The sequence below is a fragment of the Cyprinus carpio genome, unplaced genomic scaffold (genome assembly GCF_018340385.1).
Source record: "Cyprinus carpio isolate SPL01 unplaced genomic scaffold, ASM1834038v1 S000006746, whole genome shotgun sequence".
In the NCBI taxonomy this organism is placed as follows: domain Eukaryota; kingdom Metazoa; phylum Chordata; class Actinopteri; order Cypriniformes; family Cyprinidae; genus Cyprinus; species Cyprinus carpio.
The window spans coordinates 3,139,084-3,165,006 of record NW_024879345.1 but is presented as its reverse complement, the minus strand read 5'-3'; the positions used below and the strand labels follow the sequence as shown (position 1 = coordinate 3,165,006).

At 34.7% G+C, this 25,923-nt stretch overlaps 1 protein-coding gene across 1 annotated transcript in view; it reads right to left on the bottom strand.

The window, feature by feature from the left end:
• The window catches only part of LOC109087871 (U4/U6 small nuclear ribonucleoprotein Prp3-like), a 44,615-nt gene that overhangs the window by 10,128 nt on the left and 8,564 nt on the right, over positions 1–25,923 (bottom strand). The window contains exons 3-5 of the mRNA XM_042755767.1: positions 20,488–20,618; positions 16,856–17,011; positions 698–784 (exon numbers count right to left, since the gene is read on the bottom strand). Of these exons, the coding sequence (XP_042611701.1) occupies positions 698–784; positions 16,856–17,011; positions 20,488–20,618 (374 nt within the window). The remainder of the gene's footprint in view (positions 1–697; positions 785–16,855; positions 17,012–20,487; positions 20,619–25,923) is intronic.

Genomic DNA, 25,923 nt, shown 5'->3' with positions numbered 1-25,923 from the left:
TTTAATTGCCTTTAAACACATTATCATATCAGCAAAATCCAATGGCGATGGACCTCTAACTTTGTGGCCATTTATATATGAACCAATAAACCAATTTTAATACATGTGTAAATATTGAATAAAACATGTAAAGTACTTGCAGGCACCCTGTTTTGCAGTTGAATGTTGCCCCAGCTTAAGTAAAAGAATTTGAGAAACCTGATTTATATTGAGATTATATGGGTTTGTTCTGTAACGGCATGCAGTATTAATATCATTTGTGCTGGTTTTAAAAAAGGTCTTAAAAAAATCTTAAATTTTTGTTTTAAGAACTCTTCAGAACCCTGTTAATCGGATAGTAAATCCAAAAAGTATTAATTAAAAAAAATATATATAACTGGTGATTGCTTAAAGAAATTAAAAAGACTAAATTGAAAGTGATAAATAAAAACAAAAGCTCAGACTAAACTGTATACTACAATTATATACCACTACCAATGGTCTCTTTACTGCTCTCATAAAAATACAATTTCTAGTCTTACATGTAAACCTGCATTTAATGTCTAACAAGAAATATTTTAGAAAAAAGTGTATTTTACTCAGAATTATCCTATTGTCATTGTCTACTCTTATTATATTGCACTCCGCCATTTTTTATTCCCAGATACTAAAGGACAATCATCATAAAACAGGTTCTTGATACGTTTTTTTTTTTTACCTGCACATTAGGGACAGGAGCCACAAGACTTAGCTGTTTCTTTCTCTCCTCAATCTGCCGCGTGGCTGCTTCCATCATTTGCTTGATCTGAAGATACAGTACAGGGATGTATGTTAACTTTTTTTGCACATAGCACTGGTGCTACACAGTTTGAAAGTTTTGTAGCACAGGCAAAACAGTTGTAGCACAAGTATAAAAGGTCTGTTAATGTCTGAAGTTGTGAAAACAAGTAATGGAGTTCATCACTTAAACAAGCATTGATGCTCCATAGCACCAATCACCAACCATCACAAAAATTGTTTTAGACAAAGTTTCTCTTGATATGCTAAAAATGGAAAAGTGCAGAAACATAACACCTCTTAATGCTGCGTTCACACCAAACGCAAATGATTTCAATGTTAAGTCAATGTAAAGACGCGTTTACACACGTCTGGAGGTCTTGCGGCGCGAATGAGGCGTTTAGCGCTATGGAAGACCCAGAGGTTCTAAAACACATGAATTTTAACGCGTAAACAACACGTTAAATACGTGTATTTCACGCGTAAACAACACGTATTTAACGCGTTAAATACGTGTCATTTACGCATGAAATATCAGCGTGTTAAATACGTGTATTTAACATGTTAAATGCGCGTTAAGTACACATGAAGTATGTGTTAAATATGCGTGAAGTACGCGTTAAAAATCAGTTTGAATGGGTCAGTGTCATTGGCGGCTGAGGACTTGGGTCAAACTACTTCTGTGAGCTTTGGGGGTGTACCATTCATAGACTAGGATACCACCATTTAACATGCTATAGATCAGCTTATTCAGCCTTTTTATTTTGTCCTTTTTGTCTTTTTTGTATAGCCTATAGAAATAATATATTTAAATTGCAGTTTTATGAAAAATTTTATATTATATTAGAAATAAAATTGCCTTGTTTTTCTCCACGTATGCTTTTTTTTTATATATAAATAAACTTATAAGTGGACATTATAGTTTTAACAGTGATCAAACTTAAGTTAGGATCAAAGCTTTTACATTTATGTGGGTAAATCAGTTACAGTGAAGGGAAACAATCAATGCGGGTTTAAGACAAACCATTGTAATCAATATATGTCTTTGGAAAACAATGTGAGCTTTTCTTGTGCTTACATTTACAGCTATCACCAGCAGGCGGCGCTTATTATGCATTATTTAAGACTTTCAGGTCAGGTATAAGAACTTGATTTGGCTTTCCTGACAGCAGAAGTATTCTACCACTTTAACCATTTAAGATCCGCCTATTTACTTTTCTTTTTTTCTTTTGTAATTTTTTTTTCCCTTTTCTCGTGTAGTCCAAAGAAAATATCTAGGTTGCAGTTTTATGAAAAAAATACTTTTATCAAGATTCAAGATAGATTGCCCCTTTTTTGCACATTAGTAAACAAACCTGCATGACCATAGCAACTCGGGATTATCAGAGATTTATTAATTAATACTTTATTTTGAATTAAGAAATTATTATATTATTATACAAAATATTTCATTATTAAAATATTATATTTACCATATGCCTTGGCTACTGGACTGTATTACATGCCATTGTCAGCATTGATTCAAATTAAGTTTATCATGAAAAAATGTTACATAAAGTGCATAATATAAAATAGGCCTACAAGAAAACATTTTTATCCATCCTACAGTCTTGCAAGTCCATTAACTGATCGTCTTTTTCCTGTCATATTTGTATTATTATTATTATTATTATTATTATTATTATATTATCCTCTTATTATTGGTTATATATTTATATTCGTTTATATTAATCTTTTCTCTTCATTTCAATCTCTTTACTTAACGTTCTGAATACTATTGTAAATAATAGCGTACTTTAAATGCTCAAAATGCAAATCAAGCTTTGATTATGCTGACTGGAATTTTTGCTGGAATGCAGTTTAAATGTAACACATTTCATTTTATTTTGGCTAATTAATAGACCATAATTATAAATAGGCTACTATAGTGTTTTGTTGAAGAATTAATCATTCATGTAGTTTCATTTGTAAATGAAAACACAACAGCTCATTTATCATCACACATGGGCATAAATACAATCATATAGTCAAAACTTTATTGCCATAATTGTCAGATAAATGATAAATGAGCTGTTGTGTTTTCATTTACAAATGAAACTACGTGAATGATTAATTCCTCAACGAAACAATATAGTATTTATCATAAATTGTATAGTATTATCCCTTGTTTTTTCCTTTCTCCCAAAACAGCTTATAATACTGTTTTAGCTATTAAAATAGTTCAGTTTTGCATGTAATGGCAAAGTGATTATATTTTGTTTCGTTTTTTTATTAAGTTAATTTAGAAAAAAACGTTTGGAGCATTTATTGTTCGTTAAATATAAGTTTTTGTTTTTTTAAAGTCACGACTCAGAAAACACTATTTATTGGTAAATAATGAAAATATCTCCTTACTATTTCCCCCGACACATTCATGGTAATTACTTTTGCTGGGGCTTTGCGTCAAGCTTTAGCCTATTGCATACATTCGAGCCGCTCTTAACAGTCGCAGTAGCACGGTCTTGTGTTGTTTCCACCAGCGCTGCAATTTTTTTTTCATCACTAATTGATGGATGTCTAAAATATACAAATAAGGAAAAGCCTAAAACATGCCAGAGGCCCGGAGTGCGTCTGAACTATGATGTGAAAATATGCCCGAAGCCCGGCCCTAGAGGTGTAAAAAAGTAGGCCGGCCTGAAATGCAGGCTTAACTATTACTTACTATTAGAAAAGTAGTAAATATCTTTAACTGACACATATGTAGTAGTGGTAGGCTACATTAGTGCAAATGGAATGTCAGTATTCAGGAGTACCAGATAAAATGATCAACATGTCTGGAATGAGCAGCACATGAGGTATACTGCAGCACTAACACAGTCATAGTGCAATATTATCTGAGGCTGTGGAGTGCATGGAAGGTGCACTGTTAGTTCAATTCAACAATGTTAATAGTTACTGTGGCTTCTATCTGCAAGGACATCATCAATTTGTTGTTTCTATGGTTTTACTACAAAAATGGTTATACAGTTAAAATAAAATTTTTGATAATTTTAGAGATTTAGATCAAATTTGTGGGCTTTCCCTGATACTTGCATGAAATACTTGCATTTTTTTAGGTGCCTTTACTGTACACAGCAAATGGAATGTATAGTGTTGCAGTTAATTTATTTTCAGTACATACTTGTGTGTGGTTCACAGACATACATTCACAATTTCATACATTTATCTTGTCCATCAAAGAAGGCTTTAATAAAATAGCTAAGAAAGATGACAAGTGACACTGCATTGACTCCCTATTAAATTGCTAATTTAACACTTTTTTATATAAGCAGGTTTCACTTAGAAAACTACTAATCCGGTCAACAATAAGTTTAAGCATTCCCTATAGCACAAGTTCACAGCACATTTCCTGCAGGGCCACTGTCCTGCAGAGTTTCAATCCAACCAGCTCCAACACACTTGATCCAGCTAATCAAATCTTCAGGACAGTGGCCCTCCAGGAACTGAGTTTGACAACCCTGCCCTATAGAGTCACAAGAACAATAGACTGCACATATTGCAATCATTCACAGCTCTAAAACAACATGAGGCTGGTTTTGTGAATAGAAAGTCTATTGTACTGTAGGTCTATTGTAAATTTGAGCTTTCAATGACATTAGTTCTGATTTAAAATAGTAATGAATGTGTTAACACATTGACCTACACTCTTAAAAATAAAGGTGATTCACGATGCCATAGAAGAACCTTTTTGTCTAAATGGTTACATAAAGTAGCTTTAACATCTGAAGAACCTTTCTGTTTCACAAAAGGTTCTTTTTGGTGAAAGAAGGTTCTTCAGATTACAAAAATGGAAGAAAGAGATGGTTCTTTAAAGAACCTTTGACTGAATGGTTCTTTGTGGAACCAAAAATGGTTCTTCTATGGCATCACTTGAAGAACCTTCTGAAGCACCTTTATTTTTAAGAGTGTACTGTACATTTCATCATGCAAATGATTTGTATGAATGTATGATTACAAGATTTGATATCAACTGGTCTGGCTCAGTCAGAGTCTGTGTTCTGTCAGTGCTTAAGGAAGGTAAAGTAAGTGGGGAACTGAAAAAATGAGCTTTAATAGCACAGTCTCATTTGAGAAAACTGCTGGTTAGGTTAGAAACCCGCCACAGGGTTTGCGGTAAGAGACTTGGTGAAAAGATGTTGGAAATTTGGGATTAACCTGTTTATTTGTCACCACAACAACTGTTATTAGTTATTAACATAGACTGAATATAGTCTTTAGTTGTGGGTGTATTTAGTGTGTAGTTTTCTATAGAAACCGAAAATGCAGAGTAAATATAAACACACAATAATAACATGAAATTCTAAACAGATATAAACATGATGAATATAAAATATAAAACTGAACAGATAAACAGAAGAAAACAAATTTGCTATGTCATATACATTAAGTTAAACAGTAAACAGCTTAATTTATTCTATATCGTAGCCTATCAAGAATATCTCAACACCAGCACTTAGCCTATGAACTATGCCCTTAGCAGGGTCACTGTATTCAGTAGTTTAAAAGAGTATGCTGGTGACTTCCCCCCAAATGAATCAAAAAAGGCTATGACTTATACTTACAACTTTGAATCATAATGTATCTCAGTCTGCTGCCAATAACACAGAGTTGTTGCACGGGTTTGGTTCGTTTTAGCTTTAAAGATCAAAGTTGACAGAGAATGTTCATGATCTGCTTCACAGCATCAACAAAGCCTAATTTGCATTGGTTTGGTAAGTGTACATTAGGCACCTCATTAACAATCCAGATTACTTGCAGATATAATCTATATGTTTGTAATTCAAAAAAAAAAAAAAGAGCTACTTAGTATATTAATTTAAAAAAGTTTACTTAAATGTTATGAAGTGCTTTAACAAATTACCTCATCATTTAACAGATAAGTTGCTTTAATACCAATTTTCAGAGTGTCCTAGGACTTTAATACAGTAGAATACTTCTGCTGTCAGGAAAGCCAAATCAAGTTCTTATACCTGTCCCGAAAGTCTTAAATACTTATACATTCTAAAATACCATATTGAAATACTTTACGTCTTTAAATTCATTTAAATTGATAATATCACCTGCATGTTTGTCTGAATGCATAATAAGCGCCGCCTGCTGGTGATAGCTGTAAATGTAAGCACAAGAAAAGCTCACGTTGTTTTCCAAAGACATATATTGATTACAATGGTTTGTCTTAAACAGAATAAATGTTTTGTTTATTTTATTATTATTGTTTTATTTATTTATTTATTTTTTTCAATCATACTGTCATGTGTTTATGTCTCATCTTTTCTGGACTTTATAAGCATTTAATCCATCTTGTAGATGACCTGGGAACTAAGGTTCACTTAAACTGGGAACTACCCTAAATGTCCTTTCCAACTTGAATATACAGTCGTGGCCAAAAGTTAAGAATTACATAAATATTAATTTTCAAAAAGTTTTCTGCTAAACTGCTTTTAGATCTTTGTTTCAGTTGTTTCTGTGATGTACTGAAATATAATTACAAGCACTTCATACGTTTCAAAGGCTTTTATTGACAATTACATGACATTTATGCAAAGAGTCAGTATTTGCAGTGTTGGCCCTTCTTTTTCAGGACCTCTGCAATTCGACTGGGCATAGTCTCAATCAACTTCTGGGCCAAATCCTGACTGATAGCAACCCATTCTTTCATAATAACTTCTCGGAGTTTGTCAGAATTAATGGGTTTTTGTTTGTCCACCCGCCTCTTGAGGATTGACCACAAGTTCTAAATGGGATTAAGATCTGGGGAGTTTCCAGGCCATGGACCCAAAATTTCAACATTCTAGTCCCCGAGTCAATTAGTGATCACTTTTGCCTTATGGCACGGTGCTCCATCGTGCTGGAAAATGCATTGTTCTTCACCAAACTGTTGTTAGGTTGTTGGAAGAAGTTGCTGTTGGAGGGTGTTTTGGTACCATTCTTTATTCATGGTTGTGTTTTTGGGCAGAATTGTGAGTGAGCCCACTCTCTTGGATGAGAAGCAACCCCACACATGAATGGTGTCAGGATGCTTTACTGTTGGCATGACACAGGACTGATGGTAGCGCTCACCTTTTTCTTCTCTCGGACAAGCCTTTTTCCAGATGCCCCAAACAATCGGAAAGGGGCTTCATCGGAGAATATGACTTTGCCCCAATCCTCAGCAGTCCATTCACTATACTTTCTGCAGAAGATCAATCTGTCCCTGATGTTTTTTTTTGTAGAGAAGTGGCTTCTTTGCTGCCCTTCTTGACACCAGGCCATCTTCCAAAACTCTTCGCCTCACTGTGCGTGCAGATGCGCTCACACCTGCCTGCTGCCATTCCTGAGCAAGCTCTGCACTGGTGGCACTCCGATCCCGCAACCGAATACTCTTTAGGAGACGATCCTGGCGCTTGCTGGACTTTCATGGACGCCCTGAAGCCTTCTTTACAAGAATTGAACCTCTTTCCTTGAAGTTCTTGATGAACCTATAAATTGTTGATTTAGGTGCAATCTTAGTAGCCACAATATCCTTGCCTGTAAAGCCATTTTTATGCAACGCAATGATGGCTGCACGCGTTTCTTTGCAGGTCACCATGGTTAACAATGTAAGAACAATGATTTCAAGCATCACCCTCCTTTTAACATGTCAAGTCTGCCATTCTAACCCAATCAGCCTGACATAATGATCTCCAGCCTTGTGCTCGTCAACATTCTCACCTGAGTTAACAAGATGATTACTGAAATGATCTCAGCAGGTCCTTTAATGATAGCAATGAAATGCAGTGAAAAGGTTTTTTTGGGATTAAGTTAATTTTCATGGCAAAGAAGGACTATGCAATTCATCTGATCACTCTTCATAACATTCTGGAGTATATGCCAATTGCTATTATAAAAACTTAAGCAGCAACTTTTCCAATTTCCAATATTTATGTAATTCTCAAAACTTTTGGCCACGACTGTACAGTCACGCATTTTTATTACACAGTATCTGTACCAATATAATGTACCATAAGCTTCATTTGGGCACTGAGTGTAGTTTGGGCTCCTCCTCAATGCATCCTGTAAATGTTGTCACACTCTTAAAAATAAAAGGTGATTCACGATGCCATAGAAGAACCTTTTTTTGCCTAAATGGTTTCATAAAGAACCTTTAACATCTGAAGAATCTTTACGTTTCACAAAAGGTTCTTTGTGGCGAAAGAAGGTTCTTCAGATTATAAAAAGTTGAGAAAAAGATGGTTCTTTAAAAGAACCTTTGACTGAATGGTTCTTTGTGGAACCAAAAATGGTTCTGTGAAGAACCTTTTAAGCACCTTTATTTTTAAGAGTGTATGTCTTTCACACTTTCAGTCTGTTTTTCTTAATTAGGAAAATGCAATTTTATAGGGAGGAGTTGAATCATGTAGTCAACAGGTTTAATAAAAATATTAAAATGCAATAGCGCATAAATATAGCAAAATGCTCCTCTTTATAGTTATTTTTCTAGCTAACTGATGAGCTTATGGACACTGAATGGTTATTCTGAGGTAAATGTATATTAAGTTGCAATGTTTACAAGCTTTACATGTTTTCCGCAGTTTGAAACACTGAATGAGCTTTTACATGAGACATTTCAGTACGTTGTACTCTCTGTAGGCTCTCTTATAAAATAGCCTACCTTTTGATGTTAATTCATGTTCATTATGTACTATAGTAGTAAAGAGAAAGACATAATGAGTTACTTGCCACTTGAACTAAGCGCTAGAGTGACCGCGTCTGCCGCATTAAAGAGCAAAAAAAAATAAAAAAATAAATTGTATTTAGATTATTGTTTGTATTTCCTTATGAATTTTGAATAATTTTAAAGCTGATACTTTGTGTATTAAAAAGTAACAAAGCACAAAGCTTTTTGCGATTACTGGACAGCAAGTGCGCTTCAAATAATGAAGTCCATGTATTAACAGCATAGACCTAAGATCTTGTTAAGAAGCTGCCATATTAATAATGATTATAAATGAGAATTGTTAACGATATTGCCAATATCCACAATAGAGATCGACCGATATGGGTTTTTCTATAGCCAACGCCGATGTTTAGAGGTCAGGGTCAGCCGATGGCCGATATGTGCTGCCGATTTTTAGGGCTGATATCTTGAAGTTTTTCCCCTCATTTGCATGCTAAAATGTCACACTAATAATAAGTGGATGCACAACATTTCTAAACTTATCATCATTTATTGAGCACTGTCTTGAACCATCTCTCGAATCTTAATTTTGTGCACTGCACGGTATTAAAAATAAAAAAATGTATCCAAAGTTAACCAAACAAATCAATAAACTGACCAAGTTTTAAATATATAAAACAGGTAATATATGTCAATCATTTACATAAAAGTTTAGAGCTTTATCAAGCAGAATTTTTCAAAGTTTGTTGGAACATCAATGTAAACTTAAATATACATTTAAATAAAATAAATACAATTTTATAAATAAAAATCAATTAAACTGAAAAATATAAAAAATAAATATATAAAAAATAATAGTAGTGCTGCAAACACACTAGCAACCAGCAACATTTGTGTTTGGTATAAATGACACAGAACATCTAAAGTGCATTCTAATTTCAAATTTACATCGCAGTCTGTTCATTATTAAAATAAAGTACACTCAACCAAACATATAAAAGGTTACACTGGTCAGTTTAAATAGACCGTAGTATCCACTCTGCTGTTATTTCAAGGACGTTTTTGCTCATGTGAAGAGGATGATCTTTTCAGTCTTGTTTACATTAAAAAAAAAAAAAAAAAAATATTATATTATAAAAAATATTATAGTTTAACATTCAGATACATTGGGATATGTTGCAGAACGAGACGTGAGCAATAACCTCCAAATACATCTAGCCAAACCCGCGCTCGCTTGTCCTCGTCTGCACGCACACACGCACTGTCACAATCTAATGCACTGTAAATGCCGGATTTTTTTGAAAACAAATAGGCCTACCAAAATCCAAAAATTCAAAATCAAACATTTTGCAGAACAGGATCAAATAAAGTACTGGTCATAATACTCGCATAAAATGTTTAATGTGAAAAAAGCGGTTCACTGACTGTGCAGCACAGCCACAAGTGCCACAGTAACGTTTGGGATCATTTTATTTTTAATACTATAGTGTCATTTGAAAACATTGCAATTAGGTTTTAAAATACACCACGAAACCATTTAAAGAGGCGCATTCAGCGGTCTCCTTGACGGGAAACAGTCAACAAAGTAAAATGATCTCAAACGTATGGCGCACTCTCTTCATTTTATCAAATGATCATAATCACATCTATTCATTTTACAGTCCTGCTACTAGCATTTTATTCATACTAAAACCCCTTTAATTTGGGTGAGAAAGCTTTTTTTTCAGAGTGGCTTTTGCACATAATAATAATACCACTGCAGACACATTTTTGCAGCATTAACGTTAATAATTGATTGTTAATATAAACGACGATCGATCATGGAAATGATCAAATATTGACATCCCTAAATGCAAATGAGTTGGATGGAAACCTGGCTATTGTCTGCATCAAATCATGCTTCCGAACAAATGTCATTCACCATTCTGGACTGCTCCAGGACAGCTGTCTCTCCGAGCATGGTGCTGTCTGTGAGCGGGGTGGAGTAACGTAGCCCTCAATCACGCTGCAGTGTTTGTGAGAGCTGCCACCTTATCCACCCCATTTACAGAGTGAAATTATCTGACTACCTTTATCTCCCAGGACTGTTGTTGAATCTTCCAGAAGTTTTGGCTTGGGGTCCTTCAGATGCGGTAGCAGCACTTTCCACCGCACCAATAACACGGGCTGCCCCGCCGAAGTGTCTGAATTTAAATCGGTGCTACTAAACACGGATATCGGCAGATGCCGATATATTAAAAAAAAATGACAAATATCAGCCCGACAGCTTTACCTGTTGTAGTTTGTTCAAGTTGTGCACAAAATAGACGCTGTTTTTTCTGCACTTTTACTCACACATCTCCATTTCTCTGCACAACTGAGGTGTGTTTTATCAGGTGTGTGAGCACTGCTGGATGGCAGATATGAGGACTGTTTGAAACTCTTTTTTTTCCGCCAAAACTTTGATGCGCATCGTCTCAGTTTAATAGGCGAACATAACAAATGAGGCGAACATCGCAAAACAATCAGGAAAAAATAATTACCTACAAATTTTTACGTTATAACTTGTAAAAACATAGGCCAGTGTCAACCTCAGGAAAAACTTAACTTGCAATATAATATTTGTGGTCGCAAATGCGACCGTTTTAGTCAGTTTAGAGCCCTGCATGAAGATTTGTATTTGGCTTATTCAGTTATATGTTATACCCATCTATGCAATACAGTGGAATACAGCACTTTTTGGTATGTAAGTTTAGTATACCACCCCTATTAGTCAAACACTTGTTTATTATTTTTTATTTATTTATATATATTATATAATATATATATATATATATATATATATATTATATATATATATATATATTTATATTTATATATATATATATATATATATATATATATATATATATATATATATATTATATATACTACACACACACACACACACACACACACATACACACTCACCTAAAGTGGTTTCTTGAACATGACAACAATTTCACAATGCAATTATCTAATCAACCAATCACATGGCAGTTGCTTCAATGCATTTAGGGGTGTGGTCCTGTTCAAGACAATCTCCTGAACTCCAAACTGAATGTCAGAATGGGAAAGAAAGGTGATTTAAGCAATTTTGAGCGTGGCATGGTTTTTGGTGCCAGACGGGCCGGTCTGAGTATTTCACAATCTGCTCAGTTACTGGGATTTTCACGCACAACCATTTCTAGGATTTACAAAGAATGGTGTGAAAAGGGAAAAACATCCAGTATGCGGCAGTCCTATGGGCGAAAATGCCTTGTTGATGCTAGAGGTCAGAGGGGAATGGGCCGACTGATTCAAGCTGATAGAAGAGCAACTTTGACTGAAATAACCACCCGTTACAACGGTATGCAGCAAAGCATTTGTGAAGCCACAACATGCACAACCTTGAGGCAGATGGGCTACAACAGCAGAAGTCCCCACCGGGTACCGTACCACTCATCTCAACTACAAATAGGAAAAAGAGGCTACAATTTGCACGAGCTCACCAAAATTGGACAGTTGAAGACTGGAAAAATGTTGCCTGGTCTGATGTCTCGATTTGTTGAGACATTCAGATGGTAGAGTCAGAATTTGGCGTAAACAGAATGAGAACATGGATCCATCATGCATTGTTACCACTGTGCAGGCTGGTGGTGGTGGGTGTAATGGTGTGGGGGATGTTTTTCTTGGCACACTTGTCAAATTTCGATTATTTCCAAAATCAACCATCAATTAATGATGTCAAATTTCGATTATTTCCATGATCGATCGTCGTTTAAATTAACGATCAATTAATCGATTAAATCGTTAACCATAATGCTGCAAAATGCTCTATTGCAGGCACGCAGTCACCGACATGACAGGATGTGCAAAAGCCACACACACACACAACAAAACGCTTTCTCACTTGAATTAAGGGGGTTTTGTCTGAATAAAGGCTAATAGCAGGACTGTAAAATGAATAGATGTGATTATGATCATTTGATAAAATGAAGAGAGCGCGCCATACATTTGAGGTCATTTTAGTTTGTTGACTGTTTCCCTGCACGGAGACCGCTGAACGCGCCTCTTTAAATGGTTTTGTGGTGCTCATTGTTGTATTTTAAAACACAATTGCAATGTTTTCAACTGACATTATGGTATTTAAAATAAATAGTATTTAAAATAAAATTATCCCAACGTAACTATGGCACGCGTGTGGCTGCGCTGCGCAGTAAGTGAACTACAGCGCTGCTGCACCAAAACACGCTGTTGCTCACATGAATTTGATCCTGCTGGATTCTGTACTAGAAAATGTCAGATTTTAAATTTTTGCGTTCCGTTAGGCATATTTGTTTTTAAATATCCGGCATACAGTGCATTAGATCGTGACAGTGCGTGTGTGCGCGCATATGAGGACGAGCGAGCGCGGCTTTGGCTAGATTTATTCGGAGGTTAGCCTATTGCTCATGTCTCATTCGGCACAAATCCAAATGTTTCCATATTCGCAATGCATTTGACATGTTAAACTATTATTTATAATGTAAACTAGGCTTTTACTTTACCACGCATTCGCATATAGACGGAAAAGATCATCCTCTTCATATGAACAAAAACGTCCTTGGGGGTCTATTTAAACTGACCAGTGTAACCTTTTAAATGTTTAGTTGACTATTTTATTTAGATAATGAACAGAACTGCAATGTAAGTTTTGAATCGCTAGAATATACGTGTGCAGCAGGCTCCGGCGCGATCGAAACAGCTGAGACATTAAAAAAAAAAAACCTTTTCCGCAAAAGTGTTTACTTTCAATTGTGCGCACACAATAAAAACAGAAGATTTGTGCTCTTGTAAAATAAAGCAAACAAACAGAATGCGTTGTTCTTGTGGAGCGCAGCCCTTTCCGCGTGAACTTTTGGAGCGCCGCCACACTTTTGTTTTAAAAATATCCGTTATCTTAATTATTTAAGTCAAAAGTATATATTGCGCATATTTAAAAAAAAAAAAAAAAAAAAAAAAAAAAAAAGGTATGAAAACAAATTGTAATTTTTATGTTGGGCCTATTACTTTAGGCTACATAGGCTATACATTTTCCTTAAAGCATCCCATTTTGTCCCAGGGCTTGAGAACCTGTGCCCTGGTTACTGTAGGTCCATGCAGAAACTTGTGAACGATGCTCGGCGTCACCGTTTAGTGACATCAGTGAACGCTCCGGGAAAACGTATTGTCTGTGTCGGTCACACAGCGCCTATTAATCGCTGTTTTGAATCCAGCAATTATTTATTTACAAATTATAAGCTCTGGTTATGACAAGTGTGGTTACCTATAAAAAAGCTTTGTTTATTAGAGGAATAATAGGAAACTCTTAGATCGCGACCATGCCTCTGGATGCGCTCAAGCCTTCATTTACGCGGCTTTGTTCTGGTTTGCCGGTTGGTCACGAATTTCCACAAATTCAGTAACATATAGGCCTAGGCATTGTTTCTTTTCCTAAATCTTCACAGTCTAACCCTCTAATTTCGCAGGTTTATTTTATTATCTTTCACTTTTAAAATACACTTTTTCGCATCTCTTACTGTGGTAAACACGGGAAGGGAAATTAAAGATTTCAAGAATTAAGAATTTTTCGATTTATTAATTTTTCCCTTATTTCACTTAAATCATGGGTTATTTAGGGAACAAAATTAATGAAACAGTCGTAGGAACGAATTAACAAGTAGTAGGAATGAATAGACTACCTGTCACTGTGTCCCGCAACACTACAAATCACACTATACCAAACACCTAGAAAACCCAATAAATAGTTAGCCTACTATATTTCTATTGTTAGTTACTACATTTCTATAGCTTTTTATGTTGAAGAACTTTTTATGTTATTTCTATTTTAATGTACTTTAAAGTTTAAATCACTTTAAAAGCTTAATTTGTACATTGTGAATGAATGATGATGCTTTTATATACCATCACCGTCACTCACAGCCGCTCGCACGTGTTGAGTGCGCATGAGCCGCACGCAGCCCAACATTAAATCGGTTAACCGACCATCGACAGCCTTAATCGATTGCATCTCTTATCGACAATTAATCGATCATCGATTAATCGTTGACATCCCTAGTTTAAACGCCACGGCCTACCTGAGCATTGTTTGTACCATGTCCATCCCTTTATGACCCCCATGTACCCATCCTCTGATGGCTACTTCCAGCAGGATAATGCACCATGTCACAAAGCTCGAATCATTTCAAATTGGTCTCTTGAACATGACAATGAGTTCACTGTACTAAAATGGCCCCCACGGTAACCAGATCTCAACCCAATAGAGCATCTTTGGGATGTGGTGGAACGGAAGCTTCGTGCCCTGGATGTGCATCCCACAAATCTCCATCAACTGCAAGAGGCTATCCTATCAATATGGGCCAACATTTCTAAAGAATGCTTTCAGCACCTTGTTGAATAAATCAAAAGTACAGCCTATTACAAAAAAGAAAAAAAAAATCTTTATAAAAAAATATACATATACACACAAACAATACATATATATATATATATAAATATACACACACAGTACAGATCAAAAAGTTTGGAAACATTACTATTTTTAATGTTTTTGAAAGGAAGTTTCTTCTGCTCATCAAGCCTGCATTTATTTGATCAAAAATTTAATATTGAACAGAAAAAAATTTAATAATGTGATATATTATTACAATTTAAAATAATTGTTTTTAAATGTATTATACTTTAAATTATCATTTATTTCTGTGATGCAAAGCTGAATTTTTAGGATCATGATCACATGATCCTTTAGAAATCATTCTAATATTCTGATTTATTATGATGTTGGAAACAGTTTGCTGCTGCTTAATATTTTTTCAGAACATGTGATACTTTTTTTAGGATACTTTGATGAATAAAATAAAAAAAAAAAAAAAAAAAAAAAGCTATGTTTTTAAAATATATAATATTTTGTAATAATATACACTACTGGTCAGTAATTTTTTTTCTTTCTTTTTTAAATAAAATCAATACTTTTATTCAGCAAGGATGTGTTAAACTGATAAAAAGTGATAGTAAAGAAAATATATTATTAGAATATATATTAGAATTTTTTTTTTTATTTTGAATAAATGCAGTTCTTTTTAACCTTTTATTCATCAAATATATTAGACAGCAGAACTGTTTCCAACACTCATAATAAATCATTCAATTAGAATGATTTCTAAATGATCATGTGATAGACTGGATGTTACATGTGACACTGAAGGCTGGAGTAATGATGCTGAAAATTCAGCTTTGCATCACAGGAATAAATTATTTTTTTAAAAGTATATTCAAATAGAAAACTATTATTTTAAGTTGTAATAATATTTCACAATATTACTGTTTTTTCTGTATTTTTGATCAAATAAAATGCAGGCTTGATGAGCAGAAGAGACTTCTTTCAAAAACATTAAAAATAGTAATGTTTCCAAACTTTTTGACCTGGTACTGTACTGTACTGTATATATATATATATATATATATATATATATATATATATATAATATATACATACACACATACATACACACACACACAAACAATACCCTCATACCAACCTAAAATGAAAATCCCAGAATCACCCCTGCGCTTGAGAAACAGTTTCTCTTCCGTGGCTCGGTACCCTTCCAAGGTTTTTTTTTTTAATCATCTCGAGCAAGAGACTGTATGACATTCATGTTACAAGATTTGACTGATTTGTACATAGAATGGGCGACAGCGCACTGCATTAAAAGAAATTAACATCCATGTTTTCATAACAGCTGGCCAAGTTCAAACATGAAACAAATTAAATCATCTTTGAGAGCAAGGGGCCCCCCTGGTATATCAGGGGCCCCACGCAGCTTGCGTACTTTTGCGTATAGGGAGGATATGCTCTGGTAATAAGGCTACATCCAGACGAAGCCAGAGCTTTCCCTATCCAATCTTTTTTTTTCCTCATCTCAAGAAATACCTGTGTCCACACGAAACCACAAAACCAACACAAAACGATGTAGTATACATGCCAGACCAGCATGTGGCGCTGTAATTCTACCACAGGGATACACTAAAAACGGAGAAGACTTGGACTATGCACATAAACCTTGCGTGCGGTATACAAACGAACATGGAACAATACATTTATTAATCTGTGTTAAATGTTACTTAATAAAAAGAGACAATCGTTCAGTATTTGTTCATGTTTTTTGTTTGCGGTTACGTGACGTAGCGGTGTCTGACTAGGGGCTGATAACGTCATCGTTTCAGAAAATATATACATATATGTACATTATATGTTCTAAATATTACAGTGATCACACTTCATTTTATTAAATGGTCAACATTTTTATTACAGTGTGTTCCATCAGATACCTTTCTGTCTAGTGTCTACCTTTACTGATGGTGTGTCTGTATAAGTGTGTTTACCTGCATCTTGGTGAGCATGCCAGGACTCTCTGTAGGGGGTCCAGGTAAAACAGCTGGTTCCTCCACCTCCTCAAAGCGAGGCACCCTCTTCTTTTTTACAGCAGATTCCACACCATCTCCATCCTTCACTCCTTCCACCTCATCTCCAAACACTTCCTAAACATAGAAAGATAAGGAACAATAGAACAGAAGAAAAAGACAAGACACACAGTTAGAGAAAGCTTACTTTAACCATGACTTCTACCTTGTATTAAGTGTCAGTTTGAGGGGTGGGTGATATACCAGTATACGTGAGACAATCTTTCAGCTGGTATAGAATTTGGACTATTCTCTCATGGTTACACTCACATCTGCCATTTCCATGCTGTGCCATCACAAAGCTTGTCATCTAAATGCATTTTTAATTGCTGCAGTTTAAAAATACGTGATGTTTAAACCATTCAAGCACAATAAGCAGCCAACATTTTGGTATATGTGCGCGCTGTCTGAGAGACGGTTTGAGTGTACCACACCTGAAACAAGCACCCATAAGGCTGCTTCTCACAGTTCTTTATTGCATCCTATTGGATTTAAACAGTCAAACACACAGAAAACGCATGTGTATCAGTGTATTATATCCGTGCATTTGGTCTTAAAGTAACAACAGGCTAATAAACCTGGTGCTGTCTGTGTCATGAATGTTTATCAAACAACGAAAGTAAATCTCTCCCTGCTCTCGACTATATTTAATTTACAGAGTAAAAAAATGTGTAGTGTTTTTTGTACATAACATACTATTTAAGTAGTCTTCCTTATTTTGTGTGCTTGAAGCTTTTAGGTCTATTTCGGTTGTGTCTTTGTTTTATATTGTCCTTCTTATTTTATTATTGACTGTCTTGTTTTCAGTAAGCTTGAGAGATTTTTTTTTTTTTTTTTACCTATGTTAGCTAAGCTACTATCAGTTTTTTCTGATATTGAAATTGATGATGATAATTATGACATTTCAATCTTATAAAAAATATAATTTCACAAAAACCTTACCTAAAGCAAAAATAACTATTTTGTGATATAAGATTTTGGTCTTTTCATCCACCCCTAGTCAGAGAACTCAATTTAAGCAAAATTTACTATTTTTTTCCCCCTACTTTGTTCTTACTACCAATAGCCACGTTTCCACTGTCGGGCCCAAAAGCAAGGTGTGTTAGTGCGTGCCAGGGCTAGTCGTGTTCCCACTGTCACCTTCCGGGGCTTGATTGTGCCTCGTCAGTGATTCCTCGGGGCCAGCGGCCTGGGTTTTTTGGCCCTTGGGCCAAAGTGGGCCAGCTGGGACTAGAGGAGTGGTTATAAAGAAAGACGGAGTTTCTCCACGTCTGGAGAGCATCAGCGCCACAGATCATTTCATAAAGTTAACAGCTATAACACCAGCATTAAAGACTTTTAAATTAAATTGAGCTCAAAACTCACTTTCATTCAGCAGCGAGTGCGAAATAACTGGAGCCGATGTGGATTATAATCATCATACAAGGCAGAAATATTTATAAGCAATGCAAACGAGTATGCACGCTAGCCATAAATGTTAGCACAGTAAACATGGTAAATGCGACCCCCCGCTTCAAGAAATCAGACATCAGCTTCTTATTCTCTATCAAAATCGTGTATTTATTTAGTAACATTTTATCTGTCATAAGTCTCGTCTCCAGAGTTTATCTCCACGTGTCATAAAAATGTTTTTTGTTCGGGAGCTTTTATAAAAATCTTGAAATGATCCTTCTTTCTAAATGTGATGTAGCCTATATACTGTGACTACAAATAAATAGAAACAGACTCGACTGAATAAGCAGGTAGGCTATGCTCATACCGCTTTATTTCTGTGTAACTAATTTTCAATCCTGATAAATTCATTAATTATGATCAATGTATCACTTATTGTAAAACATTTATGCTTTTGGATATAAATATTTAACAAAGGATGCAAACAAACTTTTATCATGTTCGTTTTGTGATCGCACAGTGACTTATTTCTTATTAGTTTTGCATGCGATATATCCCCCAGCCCTAATTAGTTCCATTCTGCACAATCATCAGTGAGTGACATCACCTCCCAACACAAACACGCCCCCTAGTTTAGTCCCACCCCTGACACTAATTGACAGGTTTTCCGTTTAAGGCAGCGGAAATTCAAATGCAAAAAGGAATTGCGATTCCATTTGAGTTTTGGCAGCTGCATGCACAACAGAGAGAGTGAAAAAGCAGACATGGTAATTAAAATTGCTATTTAAATATGACAGGCTCATAACTCTTGAGAAATGGCAAAAATATAGTTGCAAATCGACTTTGAAATTTGAAATTTGGCAGTCACTGTGCATTCATGAAAGCAAAAACGCAAACGGTAATGCAAGATTTGCAACTGTATTTGGATTATGTCACAATTAATGCGTCCACGTGTGGAAAACGCAATAGAAAAGCAATTTGCAATTCCTTTTGAAAATTGTCCGGAATATCCTTCCATAGATGGGCTTTTTTTTTTTTTTTTTTTAAATATTGTATTTGAATATTTGGGCTCATAAAATAAAAAAAATCTGAATATTAGTTTATTTAAATGACGTTTAACAAGAAAGATGTTATTTTTTAAATAAGTTTTTGTCACCATTTCTGAACAAGCTTATACATTATACACAACAATGTTCTACAACATTAAGTAAAATTTCAAGGTTTTCTTTTAGTTGAAAACGTGTGTTAGAAAAAAGGTTTCAAGCTGCAGAGCAACAGGAAAAATAAAGCAGACCGTTCCTATTACAGTACATAGCCTTCATATACTCAAGTCAACTATGTTTATCATGTTTATATCGTTTCACAGGTTAAAGTTGAGTAAAACAATAATATCCACATGCTTAAGTAAAAGTTGGCTTCTCTGTCTGATAACAATAAGGACGTGCGCCAACACAGACATTCCAGAGACACAAAGATAACAGTGTGCTAAGCAAAGTTTCTTTCTGTGTTTTCTGTTCTTAAAACACTGTCCCATGAGGAAACTTAAATATGTCCTAAGATCATTTCGCTATCAAATAAGCTCTCTTCTTGGCTCACTCGGGGTACAGCTGCACTTACCTGCAGTTGTGAATGCAGTGATGGATAGATGATCTTTTCTCAGTCGACTGCTGTTTGGATTTCATGTGATTTCTCATTGTGGCGTTGATATTATGATAACTGTGTTTCACTGATTCATTTGATCAAAAGTAATTCCATTTAGTAAGATCATTATAATCCAAATAATTCCAAACTTCGCAAGGCAGACAACAACATTCTGTGATCAATTACAACACACTCCACAGCACAACCCAGTGAATTTAGTTATAACTGACCTTTAGTTTGCGTGCTTAGGATTTATCATGAATCCCTGCATTTAAGGCCAGGAAAACTAAACATAGTGAAATTTGAATAGAATTGTTAAATTTTTTGAATAATATTTACATAAATATTCAACTATTTGTGTACACCCCTAACTGTGAAACATCTGATTAAGAATACCCAGAATTAACTGTTACCCCCAGGTAAAGCAGTGTGAAAAGAGAAACAAGATCCCACAATAACTAGTTCAAATGCGAAAAACCCTTCAGAAACTGTAAAATTAGGCAGCACAAAAAAATCTATACCTTAAGCTCTCTTTTGCGGTTCTTCTCTCCAGCTCCTTTATTGCCACGTGTGTTTTTGCTTTCCTCAAGAGCTTCAAACAGACGCTCAACAAAGCTGCTTGCTGAATCATCAAGAAACGGTCTTAGCTGGTCTAAAAGAAGAAAAATATTGATCACTGTTAATGAAAAGAGCCTCACGGAATTCTCTGCTGAATTTAAAAACACACAATGAGTAAATTTGCACATAACCTGTGTTGACTTTTTTTTTTCCAAGTGCCACAAACAGGACTGATTTCATGTATTTTTATATCAAATAAAAAAATTCAGTGTGGTAAAAAAAATTTCAAGGCATTTCAGGGTCTATAACTTTTAATATTTTTGAGCATCATCAACTCTAGTTAAACAAACGTACAGCTCAAAGGGTCTTCTTTCCAAAGACACCAAAATTATGTGTGTAACACACTGAAGTAAGGAACTGTTACAATTAGAGCTGAAACAACTAATCGATTTAATCGATTAAAATCGATTATTATAATAGTTGTCAACTAATTTAGTAATCGATTCGTTGCTAAATAATTTTTATTTTCCGTAAGCGGCTCATTTCGTGCATATTTTAAATCTGCGGTGACCAAAGTGTGGCAGTAATGAGCCACTGGAGGTTTTACTCAGCCAGTACAGCAGGAGAATCAGCGAATAGCCAATAGCTGGCCTCGTTTTATGTCACGTGCTTCACGCACAGCCTCTCTGCAGCATTCAGCGTGATGGGTGAGGCAGGCGGCAGTGGAGTAAGCTCGAGAAAGAAAAAGAAAAAAGCGGAAGATAAAACTATTCGAACGAAGTCATCCTAAGTGTGGGAGCACTTTACTTTGAGCCTTCAAAAAAGAAGAGTAACCTGTAAACTGCGGCTGTTTTCTGCGGCAGGAAACATATCCTCTAAAAAGAGAGCAAGCATAAGCCCTGAACATTTGGACATGTTGACCTTTTTGCACTGCAATGCAAAGTTTTTCTCAAAATAATGAGTGAATAGTGTTCTGCCTCATTTCCCACAGGTAGTCGAATTCCTTTCAGTTCAGGCATAAGCTGTTTTGTTTAACATTTTATCGCTTTATTACATTTTTGAATTTTGCACTGTTAAAAGGACCACTACATACTTAAATCCGATGAAAATCACAAGTGTGCAAAGACTTTTATTTGTGCAGATTCTGCAGTACAATGTTGTTTGCAAATGTTTAGTCGTAAAAGCTGATAACATTGCTTTTTAACAATTAACATTTAAAGCTTTGTCGTTTACCAGTTCATAATTCAGTCTTGCAGCCTAATTATGACTGAATGAGAGAGGTTAATGTTTAAATGTATTTGAAATGCACTTTTTTCTAAGTATTCACTGCTCTTTTTCAAACAGCAGGTTTTTTGTGTGTGTCCAATTTTTTTTCTGGACAACCTTCTGATGGTTTTTACTTTAAACTTTACTTTAAAATGTGAGTTCCATTCAGGTTTCATGCCATTGGCACTTTATTCATAGGATTGTTTACAATTTCACAGCATAAGCTATAAAGCTGTTTCCCAGGTGTAAGCTGTGTGTTTACAGGAAAAAAAAAAATAATAAAATGCAATTTACTGCAATTTTATTCTGTTTTATTCTTATTCTTCGTGAAAATATGTTCTGAAAGATTCCTTAATAAGCTTTGTTTGGGATGTTAAACTACTTTAGGAGCCCTAAGGACTGCCATGGTGAAAACATTACTTGAAACCTCCTTGTGAAATTTGCTAGAGTATGTATGGGTCAGTGTTTTGATTGCAGAAGAGTTTGACAAAGGATAACCAACACATAATAAAACACAACTCCGGGTATGTTTTTGATGAGGATATGACAATGCAAAATGGTTAAAATCTCTAAAAATTCTATGTTGAATGATAAAGACCCTTTGTTAATAAATTTACTTGGGGGGAAAAATGGGCAAAACTAAAATATAAGTACATAAACCGATTCATCGATTAATCGTAAAAAGAATCGACCGATTAATCGATTAGCAAAATAATCGTTAGTTGCAGCCCTAGTTACAATTTTAAGTTAGGTAGGGCACTTTCAGCTGTGAGTCCCATAATGGGGGGTGCTGGCTAACAGGTTAATTCCAATAGGAGTGATTGACTTTTGTTTGTCTTTATTATTATGTTGTGCTGTATTATTGGTTACTGTGTTATTTCTCTTTCAAAAGGCAGCAATAAATAACACTTTAATATCTAAAGAGTTTCCGTGTGACTTTATACATTAATAATTGTGAAATTAATAAATGCATAATAATCGTAAAACCGTTGTTTATTTTTCAGACAATAATCATACCATCAAAATCTATAATCGTTGCATCCCTAGATGAAGTCATATAATAATGCCTTGAATAAAATATTCCTATTTTCTGAGGTTTCTCTTTCTTTTTGGCAATATTGCCTGAGTAGACATTTCATGATGGTAAGTTTAATTTCCTTAATTATAACAATTGCAGCATTATTTTTAAACTTACAGTCAAGCTATAACGTATTTGATATTTATTAGGGGTGAATTGTTTCAACTTTTTTATGGTTAGGTTTGTATTATGGTTTTAGAGTCACCGTTTCGGTATGTGCTGTTTATGGAAAAAACTATACTTTTGAATAAAAATAAAGAAAATAAGAATATTCTAACAGCGACAGTGACGCCGCTGACGTACGACTGGGCGATATGGCTGAAAACTGTATCACGATATAAGTGTTTCATATAGGTCGATATCGATAATTATTTATATTTTTATGACCTATTTAAAATAAGGACCAGGAGAAAAATATATTACATTTAAAAAAAAATATTTTAAACTTAAAGGATTAGTTCACCTCAAAATGAAAATTTCCTAATAATTTAATATTTTCCTCAAAAAACTTAATTTCTTTTCCACTGAAGAAAGAAAGACATGGATATCTTGGATGGCATTGGGGGTGAGTAAATGATTAGAAAATTTTTGTTTTGGGGTGAACATCCTTTAACCTTCCTCTGATTCATAGGTGTGATTGGCAAAGGACAAAAAAGCAGGAAAATATAAGGCGCCCCTATCATGACGCGGCGACAGCACGTGTAATTATCCCAGTAGTTAGGACATCGCACAAGATTTGTGTCAACACAGAAAACATTTCATCACTGGATAGGTTTTGTTCGTTTATTTAAAGTGTGGTTTATATCAGCTGAATGTGCTGAACGCTGTTCAGAGAAGATAATGTCAGAGGTGGAAAGCAACGAATTACATTTACACACGTTACAGTAATTGAGTAGCTTTTTGTGTACTTATACTTTTTAAAGTATTTTTTAAAATCTGTAATTTTACTTTTATTTAAGTATATTTAGTTTGAAGTTGTACTTCGCTACATTTTAAAACACATTAATTACTGAGTAAAAAAAAAAAAAAATCCCTCCTTGGAAACTCCTGCAGTAAATAATGGACAGGAGAGCAAACTGGTGCTAAAATCACAAGAAAGATGCAGACGGACAGACAGGCGTTAGTGGTGCAGACACCGCTGAAAACGAAACCCGTCATATTCTTAAGTTGAACTCGAAGGAAATGAAGTGAACCCCTGGCCATATTTATGCTTTATTATGCAGTGTAAACTGTGATTAAGGAGACCAAACTAGCAGCTTCTAAAATCTCGACAAGACATCAACCCTTCGCAAGCATGTAGAGGTAAGCTAAATAATTGCATCGTTGCATTGGTGGTTAAAATGAAGCTTTGACATTTTAGCAATAGGTTTTGCACAAATTAGCCAAAAAGACAGTGGTGCGGAGTGTGCGATATATATCGTCTGCGATAATATCATAATTGTTGTTTTAATGATGTGCACACATTTATAGTGCATTCTTTCACTGTGTGATTCAGTCTTGTAAAATGCATTTAGAATGATCACAAAATTGAAGATATAGGGGCAGAAAATTTACATATTTATATCATTTCATACATTAAAACAAAATAAAAAAAAAAATACATATATATTTTCATGATATATATATATATATATATATATATATATAATATTATATATAATAGATAAAAATTTGATAGCCTGATTGCACTGTAAGTCGCTTTGGATAAAAGCGTCTGCTAAATGCTATAATATATATATATATATATATATATATATATATATATATATATATATATATATATATATATATATATATATATATATATATATATACATTTTTATTTTAATTTTTTTATGACAGGTCAGTAAACAAGTTAATTAAGAGATCTGCGTTTAAGACACCATATTGCCTGTTTTTGCTCTATTTTTACAACAAAAAATTATTCCAAACACAGCCACCAAAGCACAGTTTTGTCTCTGAGCAACATGACAGTGTTTCGTTCCTGAATGAATCAACCGTTTAAATGATTCAGTTCAATCGCAATGACTCACTTATTAACAGTGACTTGCTGGCACATACTGGCCATTTTAATTTCACATTTAAATTATCTTTTGATTTTTTTTTTTAAAATAATTAATTTCTTATAATTTCAAATGAGTATTCAACATTTTATGTCTTGTATATTAAAACATTATTCATGCATTTGTAACTGCAGGTTACTGTAAGTCCATTCTTGTCCTACATCTAAATGCCACTTCCAATGAAGCTTCTGCATTTTGTCTGCATTGTGTAGTGTTTTTCACTCTTCTGGTGAATCAGTAATACAAGAACACAACACACTGAAAAGATGAGTTTGTTGATACTGATTTGCATGGTAACAGCCCAAATGTCTTATTATTATATTAACTGATTCCTTTAATTAAAAACAACTAGTTTGAGATTGATAGGCCTATCCCAGGGGTGTCAAACTCAGTTCCTGCAGAGTTTAGTTCTAACCCTGCTCCAGCACACATATCATGTAGTTTTCAAATAAGCCTAAATGATTAGATTAGCTGGATCAGGTGTGTTTAATTAGGGTTATATCTAAACTGTGCAGGACTGTGGTCCTCCAGGAACAGTGTTTGACACCCTTGACTTGTCCCATTTTTGCCTCCCTCCCACTGTTAAAATGTAACTAAGTAATTTTTACTCTGAGTAAATTTTAAATGATCTACTTTTTACTTTTACTTGAGTAGATTTTTAGACTGGTACTTTTACTTATACTTAAGTAAAATTTCATTAATGTAATGGTACTTTTACTTGAGTAGAATATTTTTGTACTCTTTCCACCTCTGGATAATGTAACATTATTTTAGTACAATTCACACCCAGCGGTAATTCAGGGAAAAAAATCTCCAAATGCTTCACGTGAAACTTCGGTCTTCTGACCTATCATCGTGTCAGTTCTTAATTGATTTTCATGGTAATATCAATTTTGATTAATATGCACGAGGGAGGGATGGAGAGCAAGACAGTTTGAAGACTGGGAGAGTGCGAGCGAGGCCGGAGGAGGGGCTCTCTCTCTCTCTCTGCT